Source organism: Bufo bufo, chromosome 3 (assembly GCF_905171765.1).
Source record: "Bufo bufo chromosome 3, aBufBuf1.1, whole genome shotgun sequence".
In the NCBI taxonomy this organism is placed as follows: domain Eukaryota; kingdom Metazoa; phylum Chordata; class Amphibia; order Anura; family Bufonidae; genus Bufo; species Bufo bufo.
The window spans coordinates 36,363,462-36,389,681 of NC_053391.1; the positions used below are offsets into that span (position 1 = coordinate 36,363,462).

The window sequence follows — 26,220 nt, forward strand, 5'->3', positions numbered from 1 at the left end:
CAAGCAGCGTTTTGTGTCCACATGGCCGTGCGGAGCCAAACGGATCCGTCCCGACTTACAATGTAAGTAAATGGGGATGGATCCCTTTGCATTGCACAAAATGATGCAATTGTAAACGGATACGTCCCCCATTGACTTTCAATGTAAGTCAGGACGGATCCGTATTGGGACTTAGAAATTCAAATCTAATACAAACGAATCGGTCCTGAACGGATGCATTCGTTTGTATTATACAGGACAGATCCGCACGAACGCAAGTGTGAAAGTAGCCTTAGGGGGTGATGTTTACATGGGATTGTGTGTTGGAGGCGGCTGGGGAGGAGGTGATGTTATTTACATGGGACTGTATGGTGGAGGGAGGATTATAACTGCAGGGGGCACTGCAGATCCAGGGGACATTATAGGCGGTCTTATTACTACTGGGGGCTCTATAGGAGGGTCTTATAGATCCGCCTTTTTTCTACTAAGCGCACTATGGGGGCCTTATTACTACTGAGGGGTCTGTAGGGAGCTTTATTACCACTGGGGGAACAATAGGGGGCCTTATTTCTACTGGGGACTCTGTGAGGGTATTATTAATATGGGAGGGCTCTTCTAATAATGGGGGCATTGTTGAAGAGCATTTTCACAGTTGGGGCAGTGTTACTAATGAGGGCATTCTAGAAGGGAATTACTATTGGTGGGACTATGAGGAGCACTGTTACTATGGGGGGCAGTAATGTTTCTTCAGGATAGTATTTGGGGGTATTGGGGGGGGCAGGGGCGTAACTAAAGGCTTATGGGCCCCGGTGCAAGAGTTCAGCTTGAGCCCCCCCCTTCCCTCAGTGCTTTGTGTGTCTTATGCGGCACAAGTGTCTTTGGGCCCCTTCATGCTCCTGGGCCCGGTAGCGACTTCTACCTCTGCACCCCCTATAGCTACACCCCTGGGGGAGGGGGGGGGGGCACAGCAAGCAGCAGGATAACACTGTGGGGACTCCAGTTGGGGGATAATGATAGAATGTGAGGAAGCTAAGATGTCTGTGTGTCACACTCTGCAGAGACGAGGCGGCTGAGAGAAGAAGTTGTCCAGACCGAGTGGAGAAGATGATGAGAGAGAAGATCTACAGAGAAGATGATGACAAAGAGGAGACGTCACCTGGAGGCCCTGGACGTGACAGGTAAGGCCGAGTTCACACGAACGTGTGTGACCCGTGACTGTGCTGCGGCCCGCTGCACGATCGCTGGCCGTAGGTCAGCCGCATCGGATCGCGGACCCATTCACTTTAATGGGTCCACAATCCGCCCGTTCCGCTAAAAGATAGGACTTGTTCTATCTTTTTGAAGAACGGAAGTACGGGACGTAACCCCACGGAGGCACTCCGTAGTGCTTCCGAGGGGTCCCATCCCGTGTGGCTGTTCCGCGATTCCGGATTTGCAGACCCATTGAAGTGAATACTGCAATACGGCCACGGATCACACACGTTCGTGTGAACTTAGCCTAAGTGCTGCTGTATAGCAAGTACAGCAAAGTGCGGGGGGAAGGGGGGGGCTCGGGGTCCAGGGGGCCCAAGTAAATTCTTGCCCAGGGTCCAATCAATATTAAAGACGGCCCTGTCTGGATCTCTACTTTAATTGCCCATCCCGTCCAGACCATGGACTCACTTGTCTATGGATTTTATTACGGATCTGCCTAATTCGTCTGGAATGACAGTTATTCTGGTGGTAGTTGATCGTTTTAGTAAAATGGTGCACTTTAAAGCGTTGCTGGGCCTACCTAATGCTAAAACACTTGAGCAAGCGTTTGTTGACAACAATGTGAAACTTCATGGCATTCCCTCTGATGTGGTCTCGGACCATGGGACTCAGTTTGTGTCCAGATTCTGGAAGGCGTTCTGTACTCGGCGGGGGGTACAACTGTCTTTTTATTCTGCTTTTCATCCTCAGACGAATGGACAGACAGAGCGCACTAATCAGAGTCTGGAGACTTACTTAAAGGGCTTCTGTCACCCCCCAAAACTCATTTTTCATTTTTGGGCATATTAATATCCTTATTGTACGACTAGTCCCTATATAGGGCTCTTACCTTGTTCTGTGGCTTCGTTTCATAAAAAATAGAGCTTTTCAAATATGCAAATGACTTCACTACCAGCAAGTAGGGCGTCTACTTGCTGGTAGCCGCCGCATCCTCCTTTTAAAAAAACGCCCCTCCTCCAGTTGATTGACAGGGCCAGCGAGCGCTCTCCTCCTCCGGCTGGCCCTGTCTGCAATTCAAATCCCGCGCCTGCGCCTTACGTGTCTTCATTCGGCGCAGGCGCTTTGAGAAAAGGACGCTCGCTTCCTCAGCACTTCCTCAGTGCGCCTGCGCCGATGACGTCTTCTCTTTTGGGTTTAGAGGTGACATCATCGGTGCAGGCGCACTGAGGGAGTGCTGAGGAAGCCAGCGTCCTTCTCTCAGAGAGCCTGCGCCGAATGAAGATTGAAGACACGTAAGGCGCAGGCGCGGGATTTGAATTGCAGACAGGGCCAGCCGGAGGAGGAGAGCGCTCGCTGGCCCTGTCAATCAACTGGAGGAGGGGCGTTTTTTTAATCGCCCTACTTGCTGGTAGTGAAGTCATTTGCATATTTTAAAAGCTTGATTTTTTATGAAACAAAGCCACAGAACAAGGTAAGAGCCCTATATAGGGAATAGTCGTACAATAAGGATTTTAATATGCCCAAAAATGAAAAATGAGTGTTGGGGGGTGACAGAAGCCCTTTAAGATGTTTTGTCTCAGAGAACCAGGAGAAATGGTCCTCGTTTCTGTCTTTGGCCGAGTTTGCCATAAATAATTGTAGACAGGAATCCACTGGTAAGTCGCCATTTTTTGGGGCATATGGGTTTCACCCAAGATTTGGCACATTCTCTGGTTCACATACTTCCGATATCCCTGAGGAGGAACATTTTTCGTCATCATTGTTTTCTATATGGCGGAAAATTCTAAATAACTTGATGAATATGGGCAACAAATATAAACGTGTGGCTGACAGGAAACGTATGAATGGTCCGGACCTAAGTGTGGGTGATTTTGTGTGGCTGTCCACAAGAAATATTAAGTTGAAAGTTCCTTCTTGGAAGTTGGGTCCAAGGTTTATTGATCCATATAAGATCACTGCCATTATTAATCCTGTAGCTTTTCGTCTTGAACTTCCTCAGGGTCTGAAAATTCATAATGTGTTTCACAAATCTTTGTTGAAGAGATATGTTGAACCTTTGGAGTCATCCCCCTTGCCACCTGCTCCTGTCATAATGGACGGCAGTTTGGAATTCCAGATCGCCAAGATTATTGACTCTCGAGTTATCCATAGATCTCTTCAGTATCTTGTTCACTGGAAGGGTTATGGACCAGAGGAGAGGATGTTGGTACCGGCATCTGACGTAATTGCCAGCCCTTTGGTGAAATCCTTACACAAGTCTCATCCGGATAAGGTTGGTCCTTGGTGCCCGGAGGTCACCCATAGAAGGGAAGGTACTGTCACGGAAGTTCCCGCGACAGGTGACAGGAGATTGGTGGGACTGGCAACACGTGGTTTGATCTAACATGTTTTCCGTTTGGATCAAAGGACGTCTGTGTTGTTTCTGGTGCTTGCCACACCTTCTTTCCCCAGGTGTGGCGATTATGGTCATTTAACCTTCTCTATTTATTATTGTTTCTCTCACTATTCTATGCGTTTTTTAGCTTCTGTTTGAGTTGTGGATAGCTGGTATGTGGATCTCGGCTGAGCTCCTGGTGCTGCCATAGCCACTTGAAGTTAAGTGTTTTCTTTCCCTTTTGTATTTTGTTTGGGTTATTTTGTGTATTGCTTTTCCCTGTCATTTGTATTTATGCCCGAGGGAGACTCCTGTTCATCCTTCCTTTTGGAGGAACTGGTTGTCTCAGTCCTGACATTAGTACCAGGGTCCTATAGGGTGAGTTAGGACATTAGGTATTCCTGTGTATGAACTCACCTACCTCTGGGGTCTGTTCATACTAGTAGTTAGTCAGGACTTTGATTAGGGTTTTACTAGGACGTGTCCATCTCCTTTCCCTAGTTTTCAGGCCTTATTTCCACACCCCTTTACCTCCTATGTTCGGTTTGGGGTTTCCCTCCCACACCCGAACGTGACAGTGACAAACAAAATGGATTGCATGAGAGATCCCACTTCAGCTGTCACCCAGCTTTTCCCCAGTTCTAAATTGCAATTCCGCCTAGTTATGCTTTGATACATTATAAGAAGAAAAGTGTCCTGATACACATCTTAATCGTTGAATTCAGGTTTGATTCAGTCCTGTTGCCACAGGTGTATAAAATCCAGCCCCCAGCTATTCAGTCAACTTTCCAGACATTTGCGTTCTAAAGAGCTCCCTGTATTCCAGCGTGGTCCTGTAATAGGATGTCATCTCTGCCACAAGTCACTTCCTGAAATACAGTCCTGATCAAAAGTTTAAGACCACTTGAAAAATGGCAAAAAATCATATTTAGCATGGCTAGATCTTAACAAGGTTCCAAGTAGAGCTTCAACATGCAACAAGAAGAAATGGGAGTGAGACAAAACATTTTTTGAGCATTCAATTTAATGAAAACAACGAATAAACTGAAACAGTCTGTTTTTCAGCTGATCAAAAGTTTAGGATCCCATGCCTTTAAAAGGCCAAATCTGTGCAAAGATGTGGATTCATTGTCATTTTCTGTCAGGTAGTCACACGTTGTGATGGCAAAGGCCAAAAAACTCTCCCTTTTTGAACATGGTCGGGTTGTTGAACTGCATAAGCAGTGTCTCTCACAGCGCGCCATCGCTGCTGAGGTGGGACACAGTAAGACAGTCATTTGGAATTTCTTAAATAATCCTGAGGGTTAGTGGAACAAAAAAGTCAAGTGGAAGACCCAAGAAAAATGTCATCAGCACTGAGCCGGAGGATCCAATTGGATGCCCGTCAAGACACTGGACGATCCTCGACCCAAATTAAGGCCCTTACTGGTGCTGACTGCAGCCCCATAACCATCAGACAGCATCTGAGACTGAAGGGCTTCAAAAACAAAAAACGTCTTCAAAGACCTCGTCTCCTTGAACGCCACAGAACTGCTCGTTTGGACTTTGCAAGAGAGCACCAAACATGGGACATTCAAAGGTGGAAGAAAGTTTTATTCTCTGATGAGAAAAAAATTTAACCTTGATGGTCCTGATGGTTTCCAACGTTACTGGCATGACAAGCAGATCCCACCGGAGATGTTTTCTACACGCCACAGTGGAGGGGGCGCCATAATGGTCTGGGGTGCTTTTTCCTTCAGTGGAACAATGAAGCTTCAGGAAGTGCAGGGGCGTCAAACGGCCGCTGGCTATGTCCAGATGTTGCAGAGAGCATTCCTCATGACTGAGGGCCCTCGTCTGTGTGGTAACGACTGGGTTTTTCAACAGGACAACGCTACAGTAGACAATGCCCGGAGGACAAGGGACTTCTTCCAGGAGAATAACATCACTCTTTTGGCCCATCCTGCGTGTTCCCCTGATCTAAATCCAATTGAGAACCTTTGGGGATGGATGGCAAGGGAAGTTTACAAAAATGGACAACAGTTCCAGACATTAGATGGCCTTTGTGCGGCCGTCTTCACAACTTGGAGAAATGTTCCCACTCACCTCATGGAAACGCTTGCATCAAGCATGCCGAAACGAATTTTGGAAGTGATAAACAATAACGGCGGAGCGACTCATTACTGAGTTTATGTTTGGAAGTTGGATTTCTGTTTTGGGGGGTTTAGTTTTTTTTTGGAGGTGTGGTCCTAAACTTTTGATCAGCTGAAAAACAGCCTGTTTCAGTTTATTCGTTGTTTTCATTAAATTGAATGCTCAAAAAATGTTTTGTCTCATTCCTATTACTTCTTGTTGCATGTTGAAGCTCTACTTGGAAACTTGTTAAGATCCAGCCATGCTAAATATGATTTTTTGCCATTTTTCAAGTGGTCTTAAACTTTTGATCAGGACTGTATCTTCCCTCCTTGATATTCCACCATCACCTGTGTGCAGTATTATTATAAAGTGGAAGGAATCACAGCAACTCAGCCATGAAGTGGAGACCACGAAACGTTACAAGTGGGGTCGCTAAGTGCTGAGGATGTAGTGTACGGGAGCTGTAATGCCCGTCACTACAGAAGGGTCACTTGTGTGCTGTCGTTTCTCCTTATTTAAGGGAAAGTTGGTATAAGTCATCTTTATAAAATGTAATGTAATGTAATGCTATGTACTTCCCTGTTACTGTAAAATGTGCATGTACAGGCTTGCTAGGGGTGTCATTCCAGCTCTTAGTCACTAGAGGGAGCTAGGGAGCCCTAGTTTATATAAGGCCCAGTCAGGGTAAGGAGAGGCAGTCTGGAGTTGGAGTCTAGAGTTAAAGAGTTGGAGTTGGAGATTAGACTATGTCCGAGTCAAGTCCAGGCCTGAAGCCTGCAGACCAGGAGAGGGTATTGCAGTCCCTGTAACCGGGTTCCAGATCCAAGGAGAAGGTTCCCCTCCTGAACTCATATATGCAGAAGCAGGAACATCACAGTTAACCAGCCTAGGAAGTGGAGTTCAGAAGTTTCTAGAGTCAGTGCTGGGAGAGACAGAGGCAAGTCCAGAAAAGCAAGAGGTACTAAAGACAACAGAGGAGGTACTTGATAATTATAAAACCAAGGATATACGCCAGAGCTAGGGCATCGGGCCTTGGAGAAGAGTTTCTATGTTCCAGGATCAGTCAGGAATAGAGTGCAAGCCGCCTGTACTGCAAGTCCTGTGTTTAACACTCTGAAGTCACCTTGCTATATATATTGCCTGCATCAAATGTACTGCAACCAACTGTCTGCAAAGGAACTGCGCTTCCATCTATGTCCATGTATGATGACTACTAAAGTTTGAGTTCTGTTTTAACATCACGTGGTTCCTCAGTTATTCCTGCTATCAGCAAACGGCGTGCCACCGTTTAATTGGCACTGGCGTCACGAACATTACTTATCATCACCTGCCCTTGCAGAGAGTCAGCTGTCTCAGGTTAGTGTCACAATTGCACTACAACACCCAGGAACATTTTTAAACCTAACTTGAGTACGCTGCAAGGAGCATAGAGCATAAAAGTCACCAACGCTCTGCTGACTCCATAACTGTAGAATCCAGACCTCCTCCGCCATTAACATCAGGACAAAAACTGTGCTGTGCCGGGAGCTTAATGGCATGGGTTTCCATGGCCGAGCAGCTGCCTGCAAGCCTTACATCACCAAGCACAATGCCAAGCATCGGATGGAGTGATAGAAAGCACATCGCCCCTGGACTCTGGAGCAGTGGAGATGTCTTCTGTGGAGTGATGGATCATACTTCTCTATCTGGCAGTCTGATGGACAAGTCTGGTGAATGCCAGGAAAATGTTACCTGCCTGACTGCATTGTGCCAGCTGTAAGGTCTGGTGGAGGACGGATAATACTATTGGGTTGTTTTTCAGTGGACGGCCCCTCAGATCCAGTGAAATCCAAATGTTTCGGCAGACCAAGACATTTTGTACAATTGTTTGCTTTTAGCTTTGTGGGAGCAATTTGGGGAAGACCCTTTTCTCTTCCAGCATGACTGTGCCCCAGTGCACAAAGCAAGACCCATAAAGGCATGGTCGGGGGATTTTGGTGTGGAAGAATTTCACTGCACAGAGCCCTGACTTAAACCCCATTCCACACCTTCAGGATGAACTAGAATGGAGATTGTGAGCCAGGCCTTCTCCTCCAACATCAGTGTCTGACCTCACAAATGCTCTCCCGGATGAATGGCCAAAAATTCCCGCAGACACCCTCCAAAGGGGGACCAACTCAATATTAATTCATATGGATTTAAAATGGAGGGGGGGGGGGGGGTCAGTCCGCTCCTGTAAGATACATATCTTTGCAGATTTTTAGGCCTAAACATTTGATGAACATGCTGAACTTGTACTCTTCATCCTTCCTTTATGGTGGCTCCAATGAACAGGAGTCAATAGAAGGAAGATAATCAACAGACCCATACAATCTCTCTCCATCCTCTAATGATAATTAAATTATTCTGCTGATTCTGTCCCAGTCTACACAGCAAAGATGGAAGTGAGCTCCCGAGTACTGGAAGAATCAGCTTATTGTGCGTTATCCATTTAAGGAAAAAAATTAGGAAGTCCTTTACGTGCATTTTTTTATGTTCTGGGGTCATAGTCCTGTGAAGACTGACAGAGCCACTTTCATAAGATAGGAGGGATGGTGCTGTGCTGTGGACTGAGGGAGGGGATTTCACTGTACTTTTTCATTATTTTTATGTATGTTTATGGGACTGTGCCCATGGTACCCACCAGAGGGCACTATGCTCATACAAAGGCAAAAACCAAAACAAAACCCATTTTGCCATTGTATGAAAATTGTCAAAATAATAATAAAAATTATATTTAAATATATATATATTTGAAGTGTATGTCCCCCAACGAAATATGACATTTTTCTCTTAGGTGACAAAACGCATAACGGTTTTTATAAAACGCCCCCTGTGTGTGGATATTGCAGTTACATACTTGTTACGGCGCCCCCTGCTGGTCTTTTGGTGGACTTTCTGAGCGGGAATCAAATGTGTCCAGTGTTGGTGAGCAGAAGTCTCTTCTAGTGCGTTAATTAATATTGGCTGGATGCACAATAGCAGGAATAACTCCGCCTCCCGTACACCAGAGGATCTGGGAGGAGGGACCGAGCTACTGAGCATGTGTGACCACCAGCACTGGTCACATTAGGTGGACATTCTCAGGGGGAATCAATCAAACACTGGACAGGCGTCATAACAAACATGTAACTGCATCATCTGCATAAAGTGAATATTTATTCATGGGACAAACTTCAAATGGCTAAAAATTATAACTCCTCACAAAACTATTATTTCAGCCATTTCTGTGCAGCATGACACCAGAGAGGTTGTTGATACATATTGTATATAATCTCTTGTGAGTATGTAGAGAAAAATGTGAAATATGACCAAACCAGATGTACGAGAGGCACGGGGCAATCAGGAATATCAATATACTGTAATATAAGAAAATGGGAAAAAACAATGTTATAGAATATAATGTACCTTTGCAGATGCAGCAGGAGCCAGACCCAGGAACACATAGATTTCATTTCCTTCCTTAGCATCAAAAAAAGACTCAAAGTCCTAAAAAATAAAAACACCAGACTGGTTTTAAAAATTACCTCACAAAAAAGGCTATATGCACATGGCCGTGCAGTTTATGCAGATTTTCTATTCAATTTTTTATGTGGATTTTGCTTCGTTTTTTCTCCCTTTGCAATCTGCACTGAAAATCCACACAAAAAATTGATAAGCCTCAAATTGCAAAATCCTCACCGCAAGTCAATATCCTCACATTAAAGAATGTACAGTATATGAATTGGAAAATTCTCTATTAACTCGCTCATTAACTTTGCTGGTACTGTTTTAGGCTGCAGATCTGCACAGAATGATAACACAAAATTCACAATATTTGCATGTAGCCTGCCTCTAACGGCTGAATCGCTTCTCGGCCTTTTGGCTAAGATCAGGTGTAGTAACTGTTCTTATCATTTCTGGAGGTTGAATCGGGCCCCTAGAATGTAAGGCAGAGAACCACACAGCATCACTAGGGTGTACGGCTTGGGCCATTAGTGCCCTATGCTAGGTGACCAAGGGCTCTGCAGAAGTGCCCCAGGAGTGGTGACCCTGGGGTGCCTAAACTCACTGGGGGTGGGAGCCCACTGAGTGATGGCACATTTGCACGCATTTCACTTTCTCACATTTTGAGTGCACACGCCTCTATTCTTTGCACGGCCATCAGGCCTGGCGTGAGGTGGAGGAATTTTTATAGTTCTGGCCAGATGTCCGGGCTGAGCTTCAGCACACATTCACTATTAATTACATTTTTTTTGTTCACTGTGTGTTCACTTTCCACGTTTGTTTGTCACAAGGATTTCTTGGGTTGCGGCGTCCTTATGGGTACCCCCCTAGAGGTCTACCTTGTGCACGTTTTTGTGTGGCACGCTGCATGATTTTGTTGTGTACATACATTACATTACTTATCCTGTACTGATCCTGAGTTATATCCTGTATTACACTCCAGAGCTGCACTCACTATTCTGCTGGTGGAGTCACTGTGTACATACATTACATTACTTATCCTGTACTGATCCTGAGTTACATCTTGCATTATACTCCAGAGCTGCACTCACTATTCTGCTGGTGCAGTCACTGTGTACATACATTACATTACTTATCCTGTACTGATCCTGAGTTACATGCTGTATTATACTCCAGAGCTGCATTCACTATTCTGCTGGTGCAGTCACTGTGTACATACATTACATTACTTATCCTGTACTGATCCTGAGTTACATGCTATATCATACTCCAGAGCTGCACTCACTATTCTGCTGGTGGAGTCCCTGTGTACATACATTACATTACTTATCCTGTACTGATCCTGAGTTACATGCTGTATTATACTCCAGAGCTGCATTCACTATTCTGCTGGTGCAGTCACTGTGTACATACATTACATTACTTATCCTGTACTGATCCTGAGTTACATGCTATATCATACTCCAGAGCTGCACTCACTATTCTGCTGGTGGAGTCCCTGTGTACATACATTACATTACTTATCCTGTACTGATCCTGAGTTACATGCTGTATTATACTCCAGAGCTGCATTCACTATTCTGCTGGTGCAGTCACTGTGTACATACATTACATTACTTATCCTGTACTGATCCCGAGTTACATCCTGTATTATACTCCAGAGCTGCACTCACTATTCTGCTGGTGCAATCACTGTGTACATACATTACATTACTTATCCTGTACTGATCCTGAGTTACATGCTGTATTATACTCCAGAGCTGCACTCACTATTCTGCTGGTGGAGTCCCTGTGTACATACATTACATTACTTATCCTGTACTGATCCTGAGTTACATCCTGTAATATACTCCAGAGCTGCACTCACTATTCTGCTGGTGGAGTCCCTGTGTACATACATTACATTACTTATCCTGTACTGATCCTGAGTTACATGCTGTATTATACTCCAGAGCTGCACTCACTATTCTGCTGGTGGAGTCCCTGTGTACATACATTACATTACTTATCCTGTACTGATCCTGAGTTACATGCTGTATTATACTCCAGAGCTGCACTCACTATTCTGCTGGTGGAGTCCCTGTGTACATACATTACATTACTTATCCTGTACTGATCCTGAGTTACATCCTGTATTATACTCCAGAGCTGCACTCACTATTCTGCTGGTGGAGTCCCTGTGTACATACATTACATTACTCATCCTGTACTGATCCTGAGTTACATCCTGTATTATACTCCAGAGCTGCACTCACTATTCTGCTGGTGGAGTCCCTGTGTACATACATTACTTATCCTATACTGATGTTCAGTTACATTCTTGATTATACAGTATTCCAGAGCACAGCATATGCAGATCTCACAGGGATCCATAGCTAAACTTATTATGGGACCCCTGCCATGTCCACCTTCACAGTATGCATGCATCAGTCATTTCCAGCTAATGCAAAATGCAAAGTGCAACACCCCAGATTTCTGACAAATTTACATTTTCTTTTTTATTAAGCGGCAGAAAATTGCAATAATAAATAGTTGTCCCAGGTTTCACCCACTTTATCTGACTTCTACACCATAAAAAGTGGAACAGGTGCTACAAAAATGTGGCGCTCATTCTGAACAATCTATTTCTCAATGTATTCACACCAGACAGCTGGCATAAATACACGGATCAATCTCTTCTATTACAAAGCTGACTGCCTACAGCCACCGCTAGGATATGCCCCCATTGTCTTATAGGTGAGGGTCCCACTGCTGCGAAAATAGCCCCATAGAAATGAATGGGAGCGGGCGCCGCGCATACGCGGTATGCTCCCATTCACTTCTATGGGGAGCCGGCTTGGTGGTGGCCGGACCTGAGTCCTCCAGCCACCACCTTGTGGGGCTCCGTTCTCGATATAGGTCTCTTACCTTTTTCTGTGGCTTAGTTTCTTTAAAAACCGCACTTTTATAATATGTTAATTACCTCGCTACTAGCAAGTAGGGCGGTTACCTGCTGGTAGCCGCCGCATCCTCCTTTCAAAAAAACGCCCCCTCCTCCAGTTGATTGACAGGGCCAGCGAGCGCTCTCCTCCGGCTGGCCCTGTCTGCAATTCAAATCCCGCGCCTGCGCCTTACGTGTCTTCATTCGGCGCAGGCGCTCTGAGAACGACGCTCGCTTCCTCAGCACTCCCTTAGTGCGCCTGCGCCGATGACGTCTTCTCTTTCGGGTTTAGAGGTGACGTCATCGGCACAGGCGTGCTGAGGAAGCCAGCGTCCTTCTCTCAGAGCGCCTGCGCCGAATGAAGACACGTAAGGCGCAGGCGCCGGATTTGAATTGCAGACAGGGCCAGCCGGAGGAGGAGAGCGCTCGCTGGCTCTGTCAATCAACAGGAGGAGGGGGCGTTTTTTTGAAAGGAGGATGCGGCTGCTACCAGCAGGTAACCGCCCTACTTGCTGTTAGCGAGGTAATTAGCATATTATAAAAGTGCGGTTTTTAAAGAAACTAAGCCACAAGGTAAGAGCCCTATATATTAAATAATCGCACTATAAGGATTTTAATTAGCCCAAAAATGAAAAATGACTTTTGGGGGGTGACAGAAGCCCTTTAAGCAATTGGTTTTGCATACAGGTTTTGGGAGAGACTTTAAAGTTTTTTTCTTCAGATATTTTTTTTTCCACATTTATCCCATAAGAAAAGTCTATGTCCTTATCATATTGAGAATAAGGTTTTTAGAAAGCTAATAAATATTACTGGTTTCTTTATAATCATATTGTGTCTGTGAATAAACCAGTAATAGGTTTTAGAAAAAAAACACTATTCTCAATATAGTAAGGCCTTTTTATTACTATTATTATTATTATTATTATTATTATATGATTATATATTATTTATTATAGTATAGCCTTTTAATATGGTTTTAAGTAAAAGAGAAAAAAAATAATAGAAAGAACTTATACTTCTCGTGGGACTTAAACCAAGAATCTCTATATACAAGATAGACCACTATACCACTATACCATTCTGTCAGAAAGGGTTAACTGTCTAGCTGTGTGAATCCTACTTTTTTACTTTAATTTTGTGTCAGTCATCTAATAACCCTTATCTCTAAATTACTAAGAAGTCATAAGCACTTATTTAAGACACATTCTTATTAGAGATGTCGCGAACATAAAATTTTCCGCCCGCGAACGCGAATTTCCGCAAATGTTCGCGAACGGGCGAATCGCCATAGACTTCAATAGGCATGCGAATTTTAAAACCCACAGGGACTCTTTCTGGCCACAATAGTGATGGAAAAGTTGTTTCAAGGGGACTAACACCTGGACTGTGGCATGCCGGAGGGGAAACCATGGCAAAACTCCCATGGAAAATTACGTAGTTGACGCAGAGTCGGGTTTTAATCCATAAAGGGCATAAATCGCCTAACATTCCTAAATTGTTTGGAATAACGTGCTTTAAAACATCCAGTGTGTGTATATTATCAGGTATGATGTATCGATCAGGTAGTGTAACGGTTACGCCCGCTTCACAGTGACAGACCAAACTCCCCGTTTAATGCACCGCAAACAGTCCATTTGCACAACCACAAACTCCCCATTTGCACAAGGTTGGATACCAAGCTAGCCATGTCCCGTTCCTGATGAAGAGGTAGGAACACCTCGAAACGCGTATGGCAACTAGTATCATCCTTACGACTACCCACCAATACCCACGCTTTTGCTAAAATGACTTCGGATTACCGTAACAACACAAGAAATCCTGTAGGACAATCTATACGAAAATCTTCACAGGAATTTTTTTACGAAAAAAAGCACAAAGAGAAAGACACAAACTGATCGGCGACCAACCACGTGCTAGATCACGTGAGACGCCAACCAGGCAGGAAAGAGCGCGTAACCCACCACGTGGACGAACAAACCACCAGGAGGATCACGCTGGCTACTGCACCACAAACACAGGAACAACTCGGACCGCGGGGTGAGTACGACAATTGCTGTGTGGGACGCCACCAGCAAGTAATATCACAAAAGTGAATATTGTACATAATACCCTTGACGACAGAAGTTATCACCTGTACTCGTGTGCAAATCCGGTATCTGAAAACACCGTCCAAACAACATTGGACCATTTTAAAGGTAACCTTATCTCTTTATATGTACAGATTTTTGTATATACAGATTTATATACTACGTTGATTTACACAGCCTTTGTTTTGTTTTATTTTATTTTCATCTTCCTTTTTTTTCCTCCTTTTTTTATCTTGGACAATCATCATTGTATTTCTTGGATATCTTGGACTATTTTCACTCCAATTTTATAAATGGATATTTTTACATTTTTTTCTCTCAACTTTTAATGACTGATATTATCGACCATTTTTTCAACTATTATTATCAACTATTATTATCGATTATCCTTCATCACCATACCCTGTGTGATTTTTTCATTGAACATTAAGGCTCATCGAATATATTTATATTTCTTATTGATTATTATTTTTTCTCTATCGATTTATATTATTATCTTTTTGACAATATATACATTTTTTCACTTTTTCCCATCGATTATTATATAAATTTTTTACTAGAATAATACCCACTCCCATCGATTTATACACCGAATAGACATATCTTTACCCCACTATTCCCCACCCCCCTCTACACTATCCGGGTGACTATCCCAGCACAACAACCCATCACAGTAAATAACCAACCAACAGCCTTTTTTATAAAAACATTTTTATTATACAAATAAATATTTTACAAACAAATTTTTATAAATAAACAAATATCCTATAAAAACCAGATATAGAGTGCCTGTCGACTTCTTTACTTCTATCATCTCTATACCTATCAGTGGCTAGGTGAACCACTCCAGACAAGAGCACCACACCAGGGAGTAATTTGGGAGAGCCACTATTACTCTTGTATAATGTCCCGTTCCTTGTCCTCACTGACGTCATTGAAGGTCTCTTCCTCCACTCAGCCACATACAACACCAAGGGTCCCTGAAAGGTGACAACAAGCCCCCTGGGACGCCTGCTGTGGTTGGTCTTCCACCTCCTCAAAGCCACCTTCCTCCTCTGACTCCTCTTCTTCAGACTCCTCTCTCTGCGTTGCCGCAGGTCCAGCAATCAACGACGACAAGGCTGCTTCTGGTGGTGATGGTGACCACAACTCTTCCTCTTCATGCTCATCTACGGCCTGATCCAGCACTCTTCGCAGGGCACGCTCCAGAAAAAACGCATATGGGATGAGGTCGATGATGTTGCCTTGGGTTTGACTGACCAGTTTTGTCACCTCCGCAAAAGGACGCATGAGCCTACAGCCATTGTGCATGAGCGTTCAGAACGCGGCCAAAAAATACCCAGGTCCGCAGAGGATGTCCTCTTTTTTTTAAATTAAAAAAATCTGTTCTTACCAGTTTAATCTATGTTTTGTCCCCTATCAGGGGCCGGTGTATCAAATAGATTTTAGGAACCGGGAGATGGAAAAAGATGGTTGGTCGGTCCTCTTACTTCCAATTTGGGGCACTGCACGTGCGCCGTGCAATGTACTGTGCCACCCTATATGAGTGGTGTGTTAAGTAGTACTATTCTTATCAGTTTAATCCCTGTTACGTCCCCTATCAGGGGCCGGTATATGGAATAGATTTTAGACAACCGCAAAGAGTTGTCAATAGTTGACACACTCATGACATAAATTTTATTCCTCTATGCGTCAATCTTGGTGTAGTGATGACTGTGCTCGTGCGCATGTTTGGGAGATTGCAGGCGATGGCAGTTTTTCAAAGCCTATGGTCGTGCTGAGGTAGTTCAGTGACAGTTAAGTGACCCAGAAAACAATGATTCTGCTGTGTGGGCCTATTGTTGGCCTAGTAGGCTTTAATGATCACCTTAGATGATCACAAAGAAAATTAATGTTTTTTCTATGAAAAATTATCCAGCCCACCGCACCGCAGTCACTGATTCACTGACTCTGGCTTGTGTCAACTTGCCCAAATTCAATGCCGCAAACAAATTGCTTCCGTTGTCACACACCACTTTGCCGATCTCCAGTTGGTGCGGGGTCAGCCACTGATCCACCTGTGCATTCAGGGCGGACAGGAGTGCTGGTCCAGTGTGACTCTCTGCTTTCAGGCAAGTCAACCCCAAGATGGCGTGACACTGTCGTATCCGGGATGTGGAATAGCCCCTGGGGAGCTGGGGGGGGGTGCAGTTGATGTGGAGCAAGACGCAGCAGCAGAAGAGGACTCAGCCGAGGAGGTTAGCGAAGAGGATGGAGTAGGATGGAGTAGAGGAGGTGGCAGCAGGCCCAGGGCCGATCCTACACGGGGTGCAGTGGGTGCCCCGCACCCCAGCGCTGCGGCCCTGGTGACAAGTGGGGGCGGCCGCGGCCGGCGGCAGGGCAGAGCAGGAGATGAGCGCCTCCATTGCGGAAGCGCTCATCTCCATAGTCATCTGTATTGCCGTCCTCAGGACGGCAATACAGATGCCTGTCTGTGCTGCGGCAGAGGAGGGAGAGGTGTGTCCCCTCCTGTTCCTCTGATAGGCTGCCGGCTTAGTGCTGGCAGCCTATCAGAGGCCGGTGATGGCGCGATGACGTCATCGCGTCGCCTGAGCCGTATAGCGAGGGACACCCTAGTAGCAGCACCATCCTCTCCCTGCTCTGCTATCCCTCTGCCCTTTCTCCAAATCCTTATTATGAAATCTTTCTCATTAGGTTAAAGCACAACATCAGCTCCGCCGAGCCCCCGGCCAAAGTGTTGAAGTGGCGTCCGAGATCCCCAAGAGCCAAGTCAAGTAACTGTAAGTTTTTATGGGGGTTCTACAAAAGAGCTATCGTGGGGCAAAGTTCATATTCGTGTTTACACACGTGTTTTAAAATGAATGCTTTCTCCTATTATAAACAAGTAAATAATGACGCAATGCTGTGGGGCTGGTGTGCAACTTTTTCCAGGGCTGGTTTTTATCCCCAGTCCGGCCCTGGCCGAGCGAGCCGCCGGGGCTTTTTTTTTTTTGACTTTTTTTTTTTTTTAAGCCGAGCAGCCGAGCCGCCGATTCGTTGTTGTTGCCATAGAACCATTGTAAAGGGGAGGAGTTAGTAAGATAACCACGCCCATGTGGGGGCGCCAGAAATATTTCTGCACCCAGGCGCCTGTGACCCTAGGATCGGCCCTGAGCAGGCCTGCCTGCAAGTCGTGGCGGTGTCACCAACTCCTCTGCAGAGCCACGCATTACATGCTTGGCAGCCGTCAGCAGGTTTACCCAATGCGCAGTGTACGTGATATACCTGCCCTGACCGTGCTTTGCAGACCAGGTATCAGTGGTCAGATGGACCCTTGTCCCAACACTGTGTGCCAGATATGCCATGACTTCCTTTTCCACAATATAGTTGGGGATTGCCTTTTGTGAAAAGAAATTTCGGCCGGGTACCTTCCACTGTGGTGTCCCAATAGCTACAAATTTTTTTAAGGCCTCAGACTCCACCAGCTTGTGGGCCTGACACACACTGGCAGGCAACTGCAATTATATTACAGAGAAAAAAAAATTATGACTTTTTTATCTGCAAGGTGCTGTGCCATCCTATATGAGTGGTGGGCAGTGGGCACAGTACAGTCTGTGGGCCTGACACTCACTGGCAGGCAACTGCAATTATATTACAGAGGAAAAATTGAATGACTTTATCTGCAAGGTTCTGTGCCACCCGATATGAGTGGTGTGCACACAGTACAGTCTGTGGGCCTGTGGCCTCTCACACACGGGCAGGCAACTGCAATATATATATAGAAAAAAAATTCATAAAAGCAGACTGATGTACCAGCCCTAAAAAGGGCTTTTTGGGGTGCTGTCAGGACGCTGTCCTGACAGCAGATGAGTCTTTGACGACTGGAGTGGACACAGAACACTGGCCTAGCTAACGATTTCCCTATTAATTCAGCAGCAGCAGCAGCTGCACTCTCCCTGCTCTCACTGACACTGCAGCTTCAGAATAAATCTAAGAGGGCTGCTGTCCTTGCTTTTTGATAGGAGGTGGGAGGGTCTGGGATGGAGGGTATGCTGATTGGCTGGAATGTGTCTGCTGACTGAGGTACAGGGTCAAAGTTTGCTCAATGATGACATATAGGGGGCGGACCGAACATCGCATATGTTCGCCCGCCGTGGCGAACTACGAACAAGCGATGTTCGCCGGCGAATAGTTCGGGCATCTCTAATTCTTATCAGTAAGAAAAGAACCAAGCTATAACGAGTGTTTATAATGTCAGAGAGCAGAGATAAGGAGCCGTCAGATTAGCAGCTGACGGAAAAGACAAAAAATTCAGATCCCTCTATTACAGCAATGATAGTGAAGACCGGCACTCTGTATGGTAGCTTGTAGAGTTGCTTTTAATTGTCACATATCTCTGATACTGTGACGTGTTTCGGCAATGAATCGGCCTTTTTCACAGTATGCAAGCACAGAAACAGATGCATTTAACAATTAATCAATTACCTGTAGACGTCAAGTGACCGTGACGGCAAGGTAGACATGCAAATTAAAGGGGGGGGGGGAAGGAAAAAGAGAGAGAAACTTTATCAACAACAACAGATGTTGCAAGGTCCAATTTGTTCTTTTCATAAATAGTCTCTGAATATTCTGGTAATCAAGATCACTGAACTTCAAAAATACTGTTGGAGATCATGAAACAAGGAATTTAGATAAAGACCTATAAAAAAAACTATTTAATGCATAGTCGCGATTCAGACCTTTGGGTTCTAGGGTCTGCAGGCGGTGTATCCAATATGCTTTGCGTTTCAATTTCCCCCATTGGTAGTAGTAGGTTGCCTTTTCTAATGGTGGATTTATGTTTGCTGAAGCGATCTTTCATGCGCATTGATGTCTCTCCTACATAGAGTAACCCACAAGGATGTAGATGACAAATTCAATGGTAAAAAAAAACTTGTATTGGAATTTTTTCTCCTGTGTGTGAGTGGGTTAAAAAGGAGCCTTTAATAACACTGGAGCAGTGTATGCAATTCAAACGTGGATAAGTGGCACGTTTTGTTGTGGAGAGCACACTTTGTTTCAGTGCACTTTTATTACTGCCGATATCTGATATTGTCTGCTCTCTTATAACAAAACATGGGAAAATTCTTGAATTCCTCGATTTGCGGGTAAGAATTTTTGTACAATGCTCCAATGTTTATTAATGGTTGTTCTTACTTTGTTCATCAATGGATGATATTTCACTACAAAAGGTACGCAGGGTTTTTTGTTGGTTTTGTCCTGAGTGTGAGCTTCATGGATTCTATCCCTTTGTTGTTGTAATAAATGTGGGGGATATCCTCTTTGTCTGAATTTCAGAGTCATTTCATCCAATCTAGTTTCACGTGTGATGGGATCACTCAGAATACGCTTGACTCTCTGATACTGGGAGTAAGGCCTCTTTCACACGGGCGTTGCGGGAAAAGGTGCGGGTGCGTTGCGGGAACATGCGTGATTTTTCCGCGCGAGTGCAAAACATTGTAATGCGTTTTGCACGCGCGTGAGAAAAATCGGCATGTTTGGTACCCAAACCCGAACTTCTTCACAGGAGGTCGGGCTTGGGATCGGTGTTCTGTAGATTGTATTATTTTCCCTTATAACATGGTTATAAAGGGAAAATAATAGCATTCTGAATACAGAATGCATAGTACAATAGCGCTGGAGGGGTTAAAAAATAAAAATTTAACTTAACTTAATCCACTTGATCGCGCAGCCGGCATCTCTTCTGTCTTCTTCTTTGCTGTGTGCAGGAAAAGGACCTGTGGTGACGTCACTCCGGTCATCACATGGTCCGTCACATGATCTTTTACCATGTTGATGGATCATGTGATGACCGGAGTGACATCACCACAGGTCCTTTTCCTGCACACAGCAAAGAAGAAGACAGAAGAGAAGCCGGGCTGCGCGAACAAGTGGATTAAGGTAAATTACATTTTTTTTATTTTTTTTTTAACCCCTCCAGCGCTATTGTACTATGCATTCTGTATTCAGAATGCTATTATTTTCCCTTATAACCATGTTATAAGGGAAAATAATAATGATCGGGTCTCCATCCCGATAGTCTCCTAGCAACCGTGCGTGAAAATCGCACCGCATCCGCACTTGCTTGCGGATGCTTGCGATTTTCACACAGCCCCATTCACTTCTATGGGGCCTGCGTTGCGTGGAAAACGCACAATATAGAGCATGCTGCGATTTTCACGCAACGCACAAGTGATGCGTGAAAATCACCGCTCGTGTGCACAGCCCCATAGAAATTAATGGGTCAGGATTCAGTGCGAGTGCAATGCGTTCAACTCACGCATTGCACCCGCGCGGAATACTCGCCCCGTGTGAAAGGGGCCTAAGGGAGTGATTGCTTGGTAGAAGCTGGATGATTACTAGTGTACATGAGTAAACTATTCCGATCTGTGTTTTTGACATAAAGATCAGTTTCCAATGAGCCATTTGCTCCCCTTATAACCCAAGTGTCTAACAATGGGATTCAACATTTGTCAAAGTGAAGAGTGAACCAGCAGGTACATCGCAGTGCCGACTGACTACTGTTACGCCCTCTATTACAGCATCTCAGCTCTGTACAGAAAAAAGGGCTCAATATTTGTAATAAAGACCAATTTAAAAAATGATTTTTAGCTCATAATAAGTACAATGCAGTAATAAGAAAAATGCCCCTAAAGGAGTATATAGCCTTTAACCCCTTAGTGACCAGCCTGTTTTGGGCCTTACTGACCAAGCGTTTTTATTTCTTTTTTTCATAGTCGCCTTCCAAGAGCTATAACTTTTTTTTTTACCATCTATATATCTGTATGAGGGCTTGTTTTTTGCGGGAAAAGTTGTAGTTTTTAATGGCGCCATTTTGGGGTACACATAACTTTCTTATTAACTTTTATTAACTCTTTCTGGGAGGGAGATGGGAAAAACAGAAATATTGTTACAGTTTTTACGTTATAAATTTTACAGCGTTTATTTTAAGGTATAAATAACATAATATATTTATTCTCTGGGTCAGTACGATTACAGTGATACCAAATACATATAGTTTTTTTTTACATTTTACTACTTTATTACAATAAAAACACCCCCTTTTAAAAAAAAAGGAAAACAATGTTTTTGCATTGCCACTTCCCAAGTTCCATAACTTTTTTATTTTTCTTTCTATGGAGTTGTGTAAGGGCTTGATTCTTGCGGGAAGGCTTGTAGTTCATTGGTATTATTTTGGAGTAAATTACGCTTTTTGATCGATTGTTATTAAGTTTTTTCGGTGGCAACTAAGAATAAATTAGCAATTTAGTCTTTTTTTTTTACGGCATTCTTCATAGGGGATAATTTACATGATATTTATGTAGTCTGGGTCATTATGCACAGGGCAATACCAAACATATGGGGGACATTTTTTTCGCAATTTTTTTAATTGAAAAGCCTATTTTCAATGGGAAAAAAAGCATATTTTTTAAAGGAATTTTTTTATTTAATAAAGGTGTTTTTTTTAAAAAAAATTTACCACTTAATAGTCCCACAAGAGGACTATAACAGACAACATTCAGATTGATTTTAAAATGCAATGCATTATGCCTATAGTGCATTGCATTTTTATGTCAATGCTATACTGACATTGACCAGCAGGCTGCGCCAGAGAGGCAATGCCTGCTGGAAACTAATCAAGGCAGGCTTGGGGCCTCCATATGACCCCAGCCTACCTCTACACACATCAGCACCCCGCGATCGCATTTTCGGGGTGCCGATGGGAGACAGAGAGAGTCCACTCTCTCTGCCAGCGCTTTACATGCAGCGGGCGCAATTGCCCGGGGCATGTAAAGCGCTAAACAGCCCGGATCAGCACTCCTGTCGGTCCGGGCTGTTAGAGCAGGGCCGCGGCTCTCATGTGAGAGCTGGGTTCCCACTCCCTGCTGCATGGGGGTCCCGTAAAAAAGCAGCGGCCCAGACTAAGGCCCCTTAGTGACCGCCGTAAAAAGGCGTATGGGTGGTCACTAAGGGGTTAAGGGGACATCACTGGGAGAGGACACGTAATGTGTGGGAGCCAATTAAAGGGGTTGTCTCACCAGCAAATGGCATTTATGATGTAGAGAAAGTTAATACAAGGCACTTACTAATGTATTGTGATTGTCCATATTGCCTCCTTTGTTGGCTGGATTCATTTTTCCATTACATTATACACTGCTTGTATCCAGGGGTTATGACCACCCTGCAATCCAGCAGTGGTGGTCATGCTTGCACACGACAGGAAAAAGCACCGACCTCTCTGGTGGCCGAGGCAGCACAAGTGCACATAGGCCGTCGCTTTTACCTAAAGTGTGCAAGCATGACCACCGCTGCTGGATTACAGGGTGGTCGTAACCATGGAAACGAGCAGTGTATAATGTGATGGAAAAATAAATCCAGCCAGCAAAGGAGGAAATATGGAGAATCACAATACATTAGTAAGTGCCTTGTATTAACTTTGTCTGCATGATAAATTCCACTTGCTGAAGTGAGACGACCCCTTTAAGGGGAAACAATACTGTGTGGTGGGAACTTAGAGGGCATTCGTTTGTCTGGAGGCCATTTAAGAAGTCATCATTCTGTGCGGGGGCAGAATAGCTCATAATATTGTGAGGGAGCCACTTAGGAGCATCAAACTGCGTGGGGGACACTAAGGGGCATCATACCCTGAGTGGGGCACTAATAGGGCATCATACTGGAGTGGAGGCACTAAGGAGCATCACTATTGTGTGGTGGCACTAAAGGGACATTCTTATTGTGGTGGGACCTTAAGGGTATTGGATGGCATTAGAGACATTGCTTATTGTTAGAAAAAAATATTTTCTGCAGCGAGACCCTGAAAAGATGGTCCAGAGCATGGGAGTGGTAGTAGCCCTGATGAGATGTTGTGTCACGTTTTACTCCCACAGGCCGTCGCTCCCTAGGGATCAGTGAAGTCAAAAAGGTGGTATGAAAGGATCAGGCAGACATAGAAGAACATCAAACGTTTGTCTTTACTGAGTGCAAAGGATGTTACAGTACAACCAGCTGTCGTCTGTACAAGGTGCAATGTCTCTATCCACAGATGTTGAGGTATGGTGACAGGCATGATGACATACAATAGCATTCTAGTCATTCTCTTTCCGGATTTCCCTTCGCAATAAGCTGGCACTTGTGGCTATAGGTGTCCGCTTGTGAAATGCAGGCTGTTGAGTGTGCCTGTCCTGAATTGTAGGGATGGATGACTTCACTTGTTATCCCCTCACCTGCAGCAGAGTCTGTAGCTTGCAGATCTTCTGTTACCCCAGGGTCCCTGGAGTAGTGGTCTTCACAGTCAAGCTGTGTCTTTAGTCCCTAAGGCCCTCGAAGCAGGAGCAAATGGACATGCTCCCTCCCTCCAGGCTTGCCAAGCTAACTCTCACCAGAACTCTCTAGACTCCCCCACCCCTCCTACCAAGAGGGTAGAAATGGAATAGTAAGTTACATTGCTTATGCCACACCTTATTATTCCAGAAGCCAAGGGTGGCCAAATGACACAGGAGGTCACGGTGATGTCATTGTGGCCATCTGTGCCTTTCTACTGCTTTACAGGCTTCAGGCCTGGAGCAGGTTGGTTGCCGCCTGAGGTGAGATTTTCATCTCGCCTCATGGCACAAGCAGGCCTGAAGCATACGGCAGATACATAACACATAATATGACATGAGTACAAAATCTAACAAACAATTGCAAATATCCCAATCTGGGGTATTGCATTTCCACAGAGTGCTACACGCCACCGATGTTGTGCCTCCTTACATTAGGTTTTTTTGAAGCTCGGACCTTCACCCGTTAACAGACCTAAGTATGTGGACATTTACAAAAAGTACTTGAGTACCCCTGGTCTAAGGGAAATTTGAAATTCGGGACACACAAGTGCTTGTCTTGCTCCTGGGCATTTTGATCATTAGGTGGTGTTTTTTGTCTTTCTGTCTTCCTTTAAAAAACCTAAAATGCTGGAGTCCTTGGTGTTTTTTCAGGTATTTTGACATCATCTTCTCTGTAGGGCAAAAACACCATGAAGAAACCGCTAGTGGTAAGACATACTGGGCTAGATTTATCAAGACCAGAGCTTTTTACACTGGTCTTGATAAGCCCTGCATCGCTGGAGGATGTACTTAATTTATGGCAATCCATGCACCCGCCTAGAACAAAATCTACACCAGCCTGTCGCTAGAATGAAATCTACACCAGCAAGTCATGTTAGAAATCTTGCATAAATGATGATAGATTAGCAGGGGCCAATGGCCCAGACCATGCCCAACACCACTCCCTCTTGTCAGAAATTGTTGAGAGTGGCACCCAAACAGCATTTGTGCAAAAAAAAATTGTGCAAGTGGCATTTAAAAAGTCATAAACCCAGGCTGTTCTTGGTAAGTTGTACTAACAAAATGTATAAGGGGAGAAAAAACTGCCTAGAAAAGGAAATTAAGCTTTGAATAACCAACATGTACTAAAAGGGAAGATGATGCCCATAAGGATTCTGTGTGGCATTTTCAAGCTAGGTCTATTGTATATTTTTAATGGATAAGCTTCTGTCACCCCACTAAACAGTTTTTTTTTTTGTGTACTTATAATCCCTATACTGCGATTTATCCATACATAATGTGATTAATCATTTTGGTTCAGTAGATTCTGCTAAAAACGTACTTTTATAATATGTAAATTACCTGTCTACCAGCAAGTAGGGCGGTTACTTGCTGGTAACAGCCGCATCCTCCTATCATAATGACGCCCCCTCCGCATGTTGATTGACAGGGCCAGCGAACGGGATCTTTCTCTTCTGGCCCTGTTTGCATTCAAAATCTGGCGCCTGCGCCGTAACGGTATTCAATCGGCGCAGGCGCACTGAGAGGCGGACGCTCGCTCGGCCGCTCCAGCGCCGATGACGTCACATCTATACCCGGCGCAGGCGCATTGAGGAGGGAGCGGCCGAGCGAGCGTCCTCCTCTCAGTGCGCCTGCGCCGACTGAAGACAGGTACGGCGCAGCCGCCAGATTTTGAATGCAAACAGGGCCACCAGAGAAAGATCCCGTTCGCTGGCCCTGTCAATCAACATGCGGAGGGGGCGTGATTATGATAGGAGGATGTGGCTGTTACCAGCAAGTAGCCGCCCTACTTGCTGGTAGACAGGTAATTTACATATTATAAAAGTACATTTTTAGCAGAATCTACTGAACCAAAATGATTAATCACATTATGTATGGATAAATCGCAGTATAGGGATTTTAAGTACACAAAAAAAACAAAACAGTTTAGTGGGGTGACAGAAGCCCTTTAAGCCCTATAAACTCAGAGGTATATGGAGGTACAATATGGGCCAATGCCAGGATTTATATCATGGACACTTACATAGGCCTTTTATAGATCTAGCAAAAAAAGTTACATGGGTTTTAGACCATGAGAATATTGAGTACAATTGGCCATACATTCGCCTTGCTGGCTCTTTGGTATTGTATTGTAAGGGCATTTTTAAGTACTGACTGGTTATGTCGCCTTTAATTCTGTACTGTTTGATACTCTGTGATACTCTGTGTAATAGTTTACAAGTTTTCCTTGTAATGTAATGGGTTAGAGATAGTACTCATCCCCCACTGTGCTGATAAGAACACATTCCTGAGTGATCTCAGAGACATGCGCGCTGCAAACCGGAGGAGTGGCAGATGGGAATAACTGTGGTCTGCACTAACAATTAATTGGGATTCCACCTGGAACTTCATTCTAGGTAGGATGTAAGTATTCATTTGCCCTATCTTTTTAAAACCCTGGGGTGTCGGTCATGTGTTATAACGTGGTAGACAGCCATGTGTTATAGCATGATTGATGGAGTCTCCACCCCATTTAGGCTTGTGATAATGACTTACTTTTCATTATTATTTGGTTGCGTTATCATATATACAGTATTTAATCACACTTAGTGAATATATATATTTTTTCCTTTATTTGTATTCAAACCATACAATTCAATAAAAACAACAACATTATTATAATCTTTTTCCCCTATTAACCCTTAGCCCCCTAGATCCCTCCCAACCAATCCTCTCCCATGCGATGATTCTCCCATTCCCCCAATC

The 26,220-nt window shown here is 44.4% G+C and overlaps 1 protein-coding gene and 1 pseudogene across 1 annotated transcript in view; one reads left to right on the forward strand and one right to left on the reverse strand.

Annotated features, from left to right (window-relative positions):
• Positions 1-26,220, reverse strand: part of LOC120994477 (SH3 domain-binding glutamic acid-rich-like protein) — a 96,489-nt gene that overhangs the window by 38,280 nt on the left and 31,989 nt on the right. The window contains exon 3 of the mRNA XM_040423083.1: positions 9,089-9,169. Within this exon, the coding sequence (XP_040279017.1) occupies positions 9,089-9,169 (81 nt within the window). The remainder of the gene's footprint in view (positions 1-9,088; positions 9,170-26,220) is intronic.
• Positions 9,526-9,624, forward strand: LOC120996705 (annotated as a pseudogene).